The sequence below is a fragment of the Stenella coeruleoalba genome, assembly GCF_951394435.1.
Source record: "Stenella coeruleoalba genome assembly, chromosome: 12".
In the NCBI taxonomy this organism is placed as follows: domain Eukaryota; kingdom Metazoa; phylum Chordata; class Mammalia; order Artiodactyla; family Delphinidae; genus Stenella; species Stenella coeruleoalba.
Window position 1 is genome coordinate 83,966,118 of NC_137158.1, and position 12,865 is coordinate 83,978,982.

General features: G+C 35.2%; 1 protein-coding gene across 14 annotated transcripts in view; it reads right to left on the reverse strand.

The window, feature by feature from the left end:
• AGPAT4 (1-acylglycerol-3-phosphate O-acyltransferase 4) overlaps positions 1–12,865 on the reverse strand; it is a 1,412,586-nt gene that overhangs the window by 712,527 nt on the left and 687,194 nt on the right. The window contains exon 1 of one of the 14 annotated variants that reach the window (XM_079939077.1): positions 1,788–1,909. The exons of the other annotated variants lie outside the window; for them this stretch is intronic. Coding sequence (XP_079795203.1) covers positions 1,788–1,811 — 24 coding nt within the window. The 5' untranslated portion in view covers positions 1,812–1,909. Of the gene's footprint in view, positions 1–1,787; positions 1,910–12,865 lie in introns of those variants that run through there. 14 annotated transcript variants of the gene reach the window in all.

Below are 12,865 nucleotides of genomic sequence, written 5' to 3' on the forward strand. Positions count from 1 at the left end.
AAAATCAGGGGGAACACGGCAGAAGACCAAGCTGGCTGGGGAGCCAGAGGTTTAGATCAGAAAGGACGTTGCACCCTCAGGCTTCAGCCTGAAGGGAATGGGCAGCCTGTGAATGATTTTAAGCAGGCAGGTGATATGATCAGGTTAGAAATAATGCATACAGTGCCTAGTTAGAGAATACACACAAAAGAACACTTCCTAACCCTCCCTTCGGAGCTAGAGGTCTCCTGCTCAGCTGGGATATTCAGTAAAAGACTTCCCTGAGTGTATGGGAAACACCAACCCCAATCTGGTAACCTGGTCTTTAGTATATGACTCAAACTAAAGGTTCCCATGTGCTTTATCAAGCCACTGGTGTGTACTTAACTTTAGACCACACTTGTTATCTTTTCAGCTGATAAGCCAAAATGTGGTTGATTGATCAAAAATAATATTATAATTTCTAACAGTGCTCCAAACTTACTGAATTTTATTTGTCCTTAACTACTTTTCTCTGATTCATAGCTCCTCTTAATAATCAAATTTATATGTACTTGGTGTAAGTAATATTTGGTTAATTATATGAAGGATAGCAGATTCTTAGAGAGGAAATCTTTCAATTTGTTATGAATTTAAGAAATTTACATTAATATATATTACTATTTATGTATTTTTATGTTTACATAGTTAACAATACTATTCAGCATTACACAGTATGTGTGAAGGGCAAATTATATAAGTATATAAAACAACCACCAACCAGAATGTCTTTTGCTTGGGATTTCATATATCAGGCATTAGCCTAGAGGAGATGTTTATGGTTAGGTTATAAAATTTTCTGGGAAAAAGGTTGTTTATAATGAACATGGAGAAAGCACCTAAATCGTCATACTTCAAAAGGAAGTCACACGGAAAACAACCCAAACACAAAATGTGCCCCTGATATTGTACTCAGATCAGCAGGTAGCTCACAACTGAAATGACCCATAAATCTTTACAACCTAGTCTACGTCTGTATATATAAAAGTGTAGGCTTCAGTTAAGTTCATGAACGACACCAAGTGCATACAATGAAATACCTAGTAAACTGAGATCTAGGTGACCAACATGTCTAACACAGTATTCTATTTCATAGACATATCCCATTCTCTCTGTTGGTGCATTAAATTAGATGAAGTTCTTCTCCCTATATACAGAGATCTATGTACTCATTAATTATAGTGACCTCTGCAAAAAAAAAAAAAATATTTCTATACTGCAGGAGAAGCCTAGGAAAACATTAATTTTATGTTACTCAGGGGGTATATGCTTACAATCTTCTACTTAGAACAGAAGGTATAAAAACTGGGCATCTGGGTTCTGTTGCTAACTTTTCTGAACTGCTAGAGGCTTTATCTAAGCCATTCGACCTAACCATCTATAATTCACCACTATAATATACCATTCAGTATCAGCCAGCTAGTTGGCATATCTCAAGGCATTGTAGTAGAAGACTGATGGGTGCTATTTCCATTATACTTTTCAAATCAGTTGGGTCAATCAGTCTATTCAGAACACATTGAGTTACGTCAGGCACCTACTGTTTTGTTGCTGCTGTGGGCTCTTCTTCCTTACCCCACTCGTGTAAATCTAGATTCTTTTCAGAAATCTGGCAACTACTTAGGCTTATACTGCTGACTGAGACACCATTCGCAAACCAAAATATGTACGTAAGTAACCTCAAGATGGACAGTTCTGTCAATATGTTTTGGCTGCAAACATTTTTTTTTTCATCACAAACACCTGGTGCTCAGTGAATACATCATTACCTGGCTGGTTATAAATAAGCCCATCTGTGCAAAAATGGCCAAGTGCCGGCTCAGAGTTGGCCAGATCTGTGTCTTCAAACATGGGCGCCAGGCAATGATGAGTTTTGATGACCTTCATAACCCTATGAAAGCAAGAGAGCTACTTTCATAAAAAATAAAAAATGTTTTATATGAGACAATAATGTGGAGATACAGAAAACACATATCATGAAATAAAATATAAAAAACTACATTTACATGGTAATTATAAAGCACTTTTAATATATTATTTCATCTTGTCTTTTCTTTATGAGGCTTTTGGAAAGTATGAGTTTTACCAGTTTAGATTTAGTGGGGAAGTAATAGCAATAACACTTTTGGATAATCTATGGACATAAAAATTATAAGTTGACTATTTTTAGCCTATTATCAGCTTCAACCCCTTGTGCCCACATATTAGATGTACTGTCAGAAGTCTTCATTTGTGCTAGAATGGCTGCTAGGAGATTCTGCATTTATGTGTAAATCATAATTGACATGAACTCATGTTTGCTAAATATATAATAACCACTTTTTATAAAACTGAGAATGAAATATTAGCTGTATGTATGAAATTCCATATATGTTTGAATATAAATAAACATTTGTGTGTTTTGCCAAATTTGTATGTTTGTTTGTCTGACAAAGATAAATCAAACTATATTAGGGTAATCTCAAGCAAGCAGTGAATGTGTTGCCAGGGCTTGGTACCAGTTATGCTGGTTACAGCTTTCTACTCTGGTACCAGGTTTCATTAGCTATAGTTTGCCCACTATGCTGAGATTTCAGTACTTAAAAAACAACAGCAACATTTACTCATGCATTAAATGAGAGAAAGTTTAGATGAATTTTCTGGGCTCCAGTAGAGTTTCAAGAGAATAAAAGACAGTGAATGAGAAATCCAATCATTTTATAAATATTTGCAGTGTAAATGTGTCAAAGGGTCAATTTGTAGTATATTTCCTCCCCCTAAAATGCCTCAATATAAGTGGGATATTCAGGGAAATCATATTGTGGAAATAAGTGATTTATGGTGTTAGTTTATGTTTCCAAGAAAGAGTAGAGTGAATTGAGCATGTGTGGTAATTTTTTCTACACTACCATAATCATTCTTTGTTCCTTTGATAATAAAAACCATTCTATTTTATTTTGTGCTCTTAGCCTACAAAAGTGTTTGCTGGAAATATATGTAGATGCTCAATAGACTAAGGGAGGGCAAATGAAGAGAGATTTCCAGTACCTTCAACACAAAGTTATACACAGCTGACACCTATCACAAAGATTTTGCTATACGGCCCTCCTCATCCTTTAAGGATCATTGCCATAGTGAGCTATCATGACTCAGAAGTAACAATAAAAGAAAAATTATCAGCAACTGCCTACAGAAGAAATATGTCTGCATGGATGTAAAATTGACAAGTAACCCAAAGGGGATGCCTCTGCAATTGATTTCAGGGTGCTGATGCCACTTGTGCCCATCTGTACACTGAAATGTACTGGCCAGTGATATCAAGAAAAGTGATAGTGATGTCAAGAAGAATGACTGTCCTGGCCATGTACCAGCTCCACAACTCCTGAAAAATATAAGGTGACTTGTAGTGAACATTAACCCAACGCAAAAGCACACAGCAGCAAATCCTCATCTCTGTGTGGGTGAGCATTTCATCACAAGTCTGTTCATGCACTGACATTCACTTTGCATCTTCCCTGTGTCAGGCAACGTGCTGGATCCTGTGGGTCACATTTCATGGGATTATTTATATGGTTTGACTTAAGTCTATCATCTTAACTTTTTGCTTTCTATTTTTCCCATCTATTCGTTGTTCTTTTTTCCTGTTTTTATGCCTTTTTTTGTATTAGTTATTTTTGTGTCTCTATTTTATATTCTTTATTGGCTTATCAGGTATAGCTCTTTGTTATTAATAGTTTAGTCATTGCTTAAGGATTATAGTACACTATATTCTTATGTACTGTTATTATACTATTATTTGTATATATTATATATAACTATTTATATGCAAATATATATATATTTTTATAATATTCATTTTTAACTCATCAAAGTCTATTTTAGAGTGATGTTATGCCACTTTTCACAGAGTGTAAGAACTTTCAAGAGTATTCTTCCTTTTTTTTTCTACACCCAGCTTTGTGCTATTGTCATACATTTTTATACATGTATTATAAGCCCTGTAATACATTCTTGTATTTTATTTAAAGAGCTTATTATTTTAAAATGTTTAAGAAATACAAAATATTATATATTTAATCATGTAGTTACCATCCCGGTGCACTTTATTCCTATGTTTCCACCCAACATAATTTTCCTTCTGCCTCAAGGGCTTCCTTTAATATTTATTATATTTATCTGCTAGAGATAAACACAGCTTTTATGTCTGAAAAAGTCCCTTTTTATGTCTGAAAAAGTCCCTTTCACTGTCATTTTAAAAATTCACTTTTGCTGGGTATAGAAATCTAGGTTGATAAATTTTGTTCTTTCAGTACTTAAAGCTACTGCTCAACTGTCTTCTCTCCTGGTATTTTCCTATAAGAAGCATGTTTTCATTCTTATTTTTCTTCTTCTGTATATAAAGTGTCTGTTTTCTTTGTCTACTTTTAAAGCATTTTTCCTTATCATTGGTTTTAAGCCCTTTGATTATCATGTGTATAATGTAGTTTCTTCATGTTTATTGAAAAATTTTCAGTCTTTAGTTCTTAAAATAGTTTTTTTTTTGTTTCTCCTCTACTCCTTTTATTCAGGGACTCACTACACATATATTAGGCTGCTTGAAATTGTCCCACATTTCACTGATACTCTTTTCCTTTAAAAAAAAATATTTACTGAGTTTCAGTTTGGATAGTTTCCATTGTTATGTCTTTAAATTCACTAATCTTTTATTCTGTAAAGTCTAACCTGCCACTAATCCCATCCAGTGTATTTTTCACTTCAGACATTATGGTTTTCCTCACTAAGAGTTCAATTTAGGTCTGTTTTATATCCCATGTCTCCATTTAACTCTTTGAAAATATGGAATATAGTTATAGTGATTATTTTAATGTTTCCATGCCCCACTTCTAACATCTGAGTCAGTTCTGGTTCAATTTTGAATTGTTAGTGTTTTTCATTATTATTGTCATGTATTACTGCTTCTTTGCATGACTTGTAATCTCTGATTTAATGCTAGGCATTGTTGATTTGCCATGTTGGACTTTTATATTCTAAGAAATATTCTTGGAGTTTGTGTTGGAATACAGTTAGTTCCCTGGTAATATTTTGATCTATTAGGGTCTTGTTTTTAAGATTTGGTAGTTGGATCCAAAGAAGCACTTAGTTTATAAAAAAATATTTCTCACTACTGAGGCAAAGTCCTTCTGAGTATTCTATACAGTGCCTCATGAAGTTTTCCAGTCTGGCTGCTAGAGAGAAGCAGTGTTCCCAGCCCTGTGTGAGAGTTGGGTTACTGTTTCTTTAATCATTTCAAATAGTTCTTAGTGTAATCTATGGATTCTTCCTCTATACAGCTTTTTTTTTTTTTTTTTTTTTAATCTCTGGACTTTGTCCTACAAACTCCAGCTTCCAGATCCTCAGATCAGTCTTTTCAAATCAAGGAATCTGCTGGGCTTTGTCTAGGCTATTCCTCCCTGTGCCATAGCCTGAACACCCTCTCAAGGCAGTGAGTTGGGGCAATCATAGAAATCACCATATTTTTCTCTGTCTCTCAGAAATCACTGTCCTTTGTTGCTGATGTCTTGAACACCATTATTTCATATATTTTGCCTAATATTTGTTGGTTTTAATCAGGAAGTGGTAAACTAGTCCCTGATTCACCATCTTGATGGAAGTGAAAGACAGGCACTTCATTATTATAAAAATTGTTAAAAACCTAGCTTGACCAGAATGTGCTAATCAACAGAAGCAACACTCTTTACATAGTTTTATTCAGTTCAGACTATTCTAGGTTAATAGATAGGTAACAAGGTTCACCTTTCCCCAACTTCATCCTTTTCTTATGTTTTCCCCACACAAATTTTGGAAGTAGACTCATGTCAGCCTGGAAAGAGATGAATAAACAAGACTGCAAGGTATTGTCACCCTGAAGCAATTCATGTCCAAACCTGAAAAGCCTGGGGTCTAGCACACTCAACACAAAGAAATTAAGAATTTATCTGAGAGAAAGCCATAAACATTCTCTGGCTAGCGGATGATAGTTGAGAAATACTGTGTAATCATTTGCTTGAGGATAATGAATGTTTAGAGTTGCAATAGAATAAACAAATTTCTTAAACTCACTGGAGGTAATGACAGCACAAAAAGTTTTCTAGAAACATCTGTTGCAAAATAGTAGCTCAGGAAAGGAACTATTGAACTGGAGCACTTGGAATCCACATAGTAAGTCATCCATCACACTGCAGAAACTCTTCCCCTGTGATGAGCAATGATTGTTGAAAACTGGGTATCAACCAGCTTCACTTCGTAAGTGTCTTCTCAGACCCAGGTTTGATGGTGAATGGAAAATAAGTTTCATGAAAATATTTTTTATGCTGAGGTCAATAGGGTAAGCAAATTTCAGGAAAAGGCTGAAGATAATGTTTTATTTAAATTGCTATTGATTATTTTGCAAAAAACTTAAAAATATACAGTTTGCTCTTAGTAGAAACATATTATTTGTGTTTAGGGATAAAAAAGAAAACTTTCTTGGGCAATAACTTATTTAAATGAAATAAGTATTACAGTAATTGCTTTTGAAATCAAGATATTAATCTGGAAAATAACAAGGTAATACAAAACATAGAGCTAAACTTTTATATTAAGTATATTAGTACAATTAAATTAGAAAGAGAAAAATGGCAGTATTTCAAACAGGTGCTTCTTCCAAGATAAGGTCTCTAACTCTGCAGGCTTTTAGTTTGGTCTACATTCAACTTTTAATTGATAAGAAAGGGAGTAAGGACAACATAGAATGCCAGGAAAGTTGAACAAATTAGGAATTTTGTAAGAAATAGCTCTAAAAAGAAGGCAAAAACTGTTGACTCACGAAGCATGTTATAACATATGGTAAGACATTTTACCATATCACTAAAAATTAAGTTGACCTGTTACTTTGCTTAAACAGGAGAAAGGCTCTGGGAGATTAGGTTCAATGAAATACAAATCAGCTCTCTTGCTCTTTCTCTCTCTTGCTCTCAGCAGTAGTATTAAATTGCTAGGAAGGAAAAAAAAAGGAGAGAGAGAGAGAGAGAGAGAGAGAGAGAGAGAGAGAGAGAGAGAGGGAGAGGGACAGGGAGAGAGAGAGAGAAACTCTTTAGCTCCCACTTGCTTTCTTGCTTGAGTGTTGACAGCTGAACTTATTGTCCTGCCAAGAATGCCTCTGGCTACAGAGTAGAAAGACTGCATTCATGATAAAAGCTCCTTGGGCTCAGTTTACTTTTCCAAGCTAGCTTTAAAGCACTTGAGATACAGAACTGCAGGGTCTTTGCTTACATATCAAACCTGACCTTTTTTGGGGAAAAAAAATTAACTTTAAAAACTGGTGCTAGACATAAGGGTTAGAAGATGGTAAAGAGCAAAAACGTATATTATTTCTATTATCTAAATCTGTCTAATCCTATAATATGATTTCATAACTGTAGAATTTTTTTTTTTTTTTTTTTTTTTTTTTTTTTTTTTTTGCGGTATGCGGGCCTCTCACTGTTGTGGCCTCTCCCTTTGCGGAGCACAGGCTCCGGACGCGCAGGCTCAGCGGCCATGGCTCACGGGCCCAGCCGCCCTGCAGCATGTGGGATCTTTCCGGACCGGGGCACGAACTCGTGTCCCCTGCATCGGCAGGCGGACTCTCAACCACTGCGCCACCAGGGAAGCCCATAACTGTAGAATTTTAAAGCCATTTATGAATTCAAAATAATATAAAATCATATCATATATCTATTGACATTTGATGCTGTGATATTGCTAAATTTAATTAAAAATAAGAAGGCATATGAAAACATAACCATCCTGTTTGAACAAAAATAGGTAAATGTGTTTCTCTTTGAATCACTATAAAATGCATCAAAAGTTTATTTTTAAACAATTAAAATAAAATTGTATACTTATTTGTGTGGTTTTGTTTCGTTCCATTTTGTTTCCCACTTAGCACTGTTCCATAATATCCAGCAGTTGATTGATAAATATTTGTTGATCAAACTGAACGAACCATTGGCAGTTATTGGGATTTTAAAATGTAATTGAAAGGGAAATAATCTTACACAAGAAACTGATGCTTTGCCACATGCTTCCCACAGCAAGATGAGTCTTTCAACAGCATAAGCCAGATGATATTCTTTCCCTATTTAGTCTCTAATTTTACATCCCACTTGGCAGACAACCCTGCATGATCTGGGCCAGTTTGGTCTCCACGCATCATCCTGGCCATACCCCTCATCCTTATCACACTGGTCCTCCTCTTTCAGCTCCTCAGACACGCCCCTCCCTTTCCCTGCTTAAGACACTTTGCATTAGCTGTCTCTTTGCCTAGAGCTCTCCACCTTCTGATCTTCACATGCCTGTTTCTTTCTTACCATTTAGATGTCAACTGAAGGTCTTTGAGACTCAATCCAACGTAGCTTCTCACCTCTATCCTGTTCTCTCTTGATGATGTGATCCCATACTGATCTTTATCATAGCACTTGTCGCTACCTGACATTATCTTAATTAATAAACATTTTAAAACTGCTTTTGATTTGCCTTCCTTCACCCCCCACCCCACTCTGCGAATAAACAAGGCCAGTGACCTTCTCTTTTTTATCACAGTATTTTTAGAAATCAGAGCACTACCAGGCACATATATAAAGCTAAATGAATGAACCAGTGAATAGTTGAATGAATGAATGAATGAATGGATGAATGAAAAGTACACTATTTATCAGCCAAGATCCAAAAGGTGGTGGAAAATGAGCATTTTTTAAAAACAAATTTTAACTGTGCCTGAAAAGCAATGTTGCTATTATTCATTTCTCTATATTTAATGAAGGGCTGTACCTTTAAAGAAATGCCATTGGTCTGAGAATATAGTATAGTGGTCATGCTGAAAGGAAGGAAAAAGCCTCTCATGGAAATACAACTATGTCAGGTTAAAGAAAGGCCACGGGGTTCATTCTTTCATGCTAAGAATCTAAAGAAGATATTCTTCAACAATAATAATAATAGTAATACCATTCACTAACATAGTAGCACACACATTTTAGGCAAGAAATCAAAGCTATTAAAAAAAAAAAGCCCCCATCCCAGAGAATAATTTTATAGATTGACACATGTTTCTTCAGCTAGGGAAAGAAGGTGTTTTGAGTATATATTTCTAAAAATAAAAACAGATAATGAAAAAACAACTTTAATAGGCAAGAGTTTTTCAGTCTCCAAGTCTAAACTTAATAGCTACCATTTAAACTGCTGATGGCAGAATCATCAATTAAGTTTATAGCAGAGCTGAGTGAGAAATCAATCAACAAAATATTAGTAATCCATCTGCTCATCACAACAAATTCTGGCAGACAACATTATTACCTTAATGACACAATATTTGGAGGAAAATAGTAAGGAGAATGGCTTAGCATCTCCAAAGGCAAACAATATGGTTCTAAATCAATTTGAATTTATAGCTATCCTGAGTCATCTATAATAACTTCATTCCATAAACACGAAATTTTGAATATCTTTAAAAAAAACAGAATCAATATACATTCAAAACAACCAGGTGCTCTATTTATATGTCATTGTGATATAGGTGAATGAAAGGCTTTCCTATACAACCTGAGTTTGAAAATTATAGCTGTGGATACATTTTCAGATGTCCGTAGGGGAGTATTTATAAGATACCTCACACTTAGGCAAGATACTAAAATAAAAAATGAAGCTCAACTGAAAAAATTACCAAGGGAAATGAGGTATAACTAACTTGTCTAAGACCAACAAATTGAGCTTCTTCTGGCAATTTTAAGAGAAGTAGGAAAGCAGAACTACAAAGCTTATCGTGAAACTCCTTGCAAATTCTCAAGAGATGGGAGAAGTTCAGAAACAAGAGATAGAAGGTGTGTCAGAAAAAATTTCACAATATAGTGACAAACATAAACATGTACTTGGAAACTATTTGGGCTGGATATCTGCTATTTGTCACTTCAGATCCCCTTTCCACCCTCTCCATTCTGCTCTCTGTCCCAGGAAGCTGCCCTAGATGGGCTAGTTGAGATTTTTGTTGGTTTTGGTCAAACAGAAGAAACTGGAGAGGTGTTTATTTCTCAGGTCTCACTGTGTGTAACAGCCATGACTGAGGAGTGGAAAATGTTGCAATGTGTATACTATTTAGTGTTGATTTTATACACTTATTTACCATAAAATAGAACTTGTAGCAGGAACTTGGCCAAAGTCTTGGGATCAATAACCCCCAGATAGAAGCTGGAACAACTAAGACTGTCGTGGGCAAACTCAGTTACATTAATCAGTCTTCTTTGGATTTAAAATACAATTCTGTATGGAATACTTACAATTTAAAATAAAAGAAAAGAGACTTAGGAATAGAAACATAAACCTGAAGAATGTGTCACACAAGAAGAAGATACCACAGCCTTCCATGGGGATAAAGATATTGGCTTTATAATAGGAATGTTATTTACATAGCCTGACAGTACTTGAAGGGAACTGTATCAGCAAAGATAAAGGAACATGACTACTGTAGAGAAAGGCTTAACTATTTCTGAGAACCAAAAAATGTGGATACGCTTAAAATAGTTCTGTGGGTTTAGGAACAAAATAAACGCTACAAGAAGGATCATAAAGAAGACAGAGCCTAGACTCAGTCCTGGAAGGCAAATGGAAATTTGGAAATAAAAATTGGAAAAATAGAACTCAAAGCAACTCACTCCCAGAAGGAAACCATCAAGGACTCATCACATTTCACAAGCTAGGGTAACATACTTCTTTCTAGAAATTTCAGCAAAATGAAAATAAAACCACTACCATCAGCCCTGCTCTTCTTCAATTACTTAAGGCAAAAAGGGAGGGAAAAGAATAATATCAGTTTCCACAAGGAGAAAAGCTGAACCTGGAATACAAAGTCACAGGTAATTTTTCTTTTTAAACATCTTTATTGGAGTATAATTGCTTTACAATGATGTGCTAGTTTCTGCTGTATAACAAAGTGAATCGGCTATATGTATACACATACCCTCATATCCCTTCCCTCTTGCGTCTCCCTCGCACCCTCCCTATCCCACCCCTCTAGGTGGTCACAAAGCACCGAGCTGAACATCCCGTGCAATGGAGCTGCTCCCCACTAGCTATCTATTTTACATTTGGTAGTGTACATTCTGACTGGTGTGAGGTGATACCTTACTGTAGTTTTGATTTGCATTTCTCTAATGATTAGTGATGTTGAGCATCCTTTCATGTGTTTGCTGGCAATCTGTATATCTTTGGAGAAATGTCTATTTAGATCTTCTGCCCATTTTTGGATTGGGTTGTTTTTTGTTTTTTGATATTAAGCTGCATGAGCTGCTTGTATATTTTGGAGATTAATCCTTTGTCAGTCGCTTCATTGGCAAATATTTTCTCCCATTCTGAGGGTTGTCTTTTCGTCTTGTTTATGGTTTCCTATGACGTGCAAAAGTTTTTAAGTTTCATTAGGTTCCATTTGTTTATATTTGTTTTTATTTCCATTTCTCTAGGAGGTGGGTCAAAAACAATCTTGCTGTGATTTATAGCAGAGTGTTCTTCCTATGTTTTCCCTTAAGAGATTTATTGTGTTTGGCCTTACATTTAGGTCTTTAATCCATTTTGAGTTTATTTTTCTGTATGGTGTTAAGACGTGTTCTAATTTCATTCTTTGACATGTAGCTGTCCACTTTTCCCAGCACCACTCATTGAAGAGGCTATCTTTTCTCCATTGTATATTCTTGCCTCCTTTATCAAAAATAAGGTGACCATATGTGTGCGGGTTTATCTCTGAGCTCTCTATCCTGTTTCACTGACCTATATTTCTGTTTTTGTGCCAGTACCATACTGTCTTGATTACTGTAGCTTTGTAGTATAGTCTGAAGTTAGGAAGCCTGATTCGTCCAGATCCATTTTTCTTTCTCAAGATTGCTTTGGCTATTAGGGATCTTTTGTGTTTCCATACAAACTGTGAAACTTTTTGATCTAGTTCTGTGTAAAATGCCATTTGGTAGTTTGATAGGGATTGCATTGAATCTGTAGATTGCTTTGGGTAGTTTAGTTATTTTCACATTCTTGATTCTTCCAATCCAAGAACAAGATATATCTCTCCATCTGTTTGTATCATCTTTAATTTATTACATCAGTGTCTTACAGTTTTCTGAATACAGGTCTCTGGTCTCCTTAGGTAGGTTTATTCCTAGGTATATTATTCTATTTGCTGCAGTGGTAAATGGGAGTGTTTCCTTAATTTCTCTTTCAGATATTTCATCATTAGTATATAGGAATGCAAGAGATTTCTGTGCATTAATTTTGTATCCTGCTACTTTACCAAATTCATTGATTACCTCTAGGAGTTTTCTGGTAGCATCTTTAGGATTCTCTATGTATAGTATCATGTCATCTGCAAACAGTGACAACTTTATTTCTTCTGTTCTGATTTGGATTCCTTTTATTTATTTTCCTTCTCTGATTGCTGTGGCTAAAACTTGCAAAACTATATTGAATAATACTGGTGAGAGTGGGCATCATTGACTTCTTCCTGATTTTAGAGGAAATAGTTTCAGTTTTTTACCACTGAGAATGATGTTGGCTGTGGGTTTGTCATATATGGCCTTTATTATGTTGAGGTAAGTTCCTTCTATGCCTACTTTCTAGAGAGTTTTTATCATAAATGAGTATTGAATTTTGTCAAAAGCTTTTTCTGAGTCTATTGAGATGAGTATATAGTTTTTATCCTTCAATTTGTTAATATGGTGTATCACATTGATTGATTTGCATATATTGAAGAATCCTTGCATTCCTGGGATAAATCCCACTTGATCATGATGTATGATGCTTTTAATGTGCTGTAGGATTCTATTTGCTAGTATGTTGT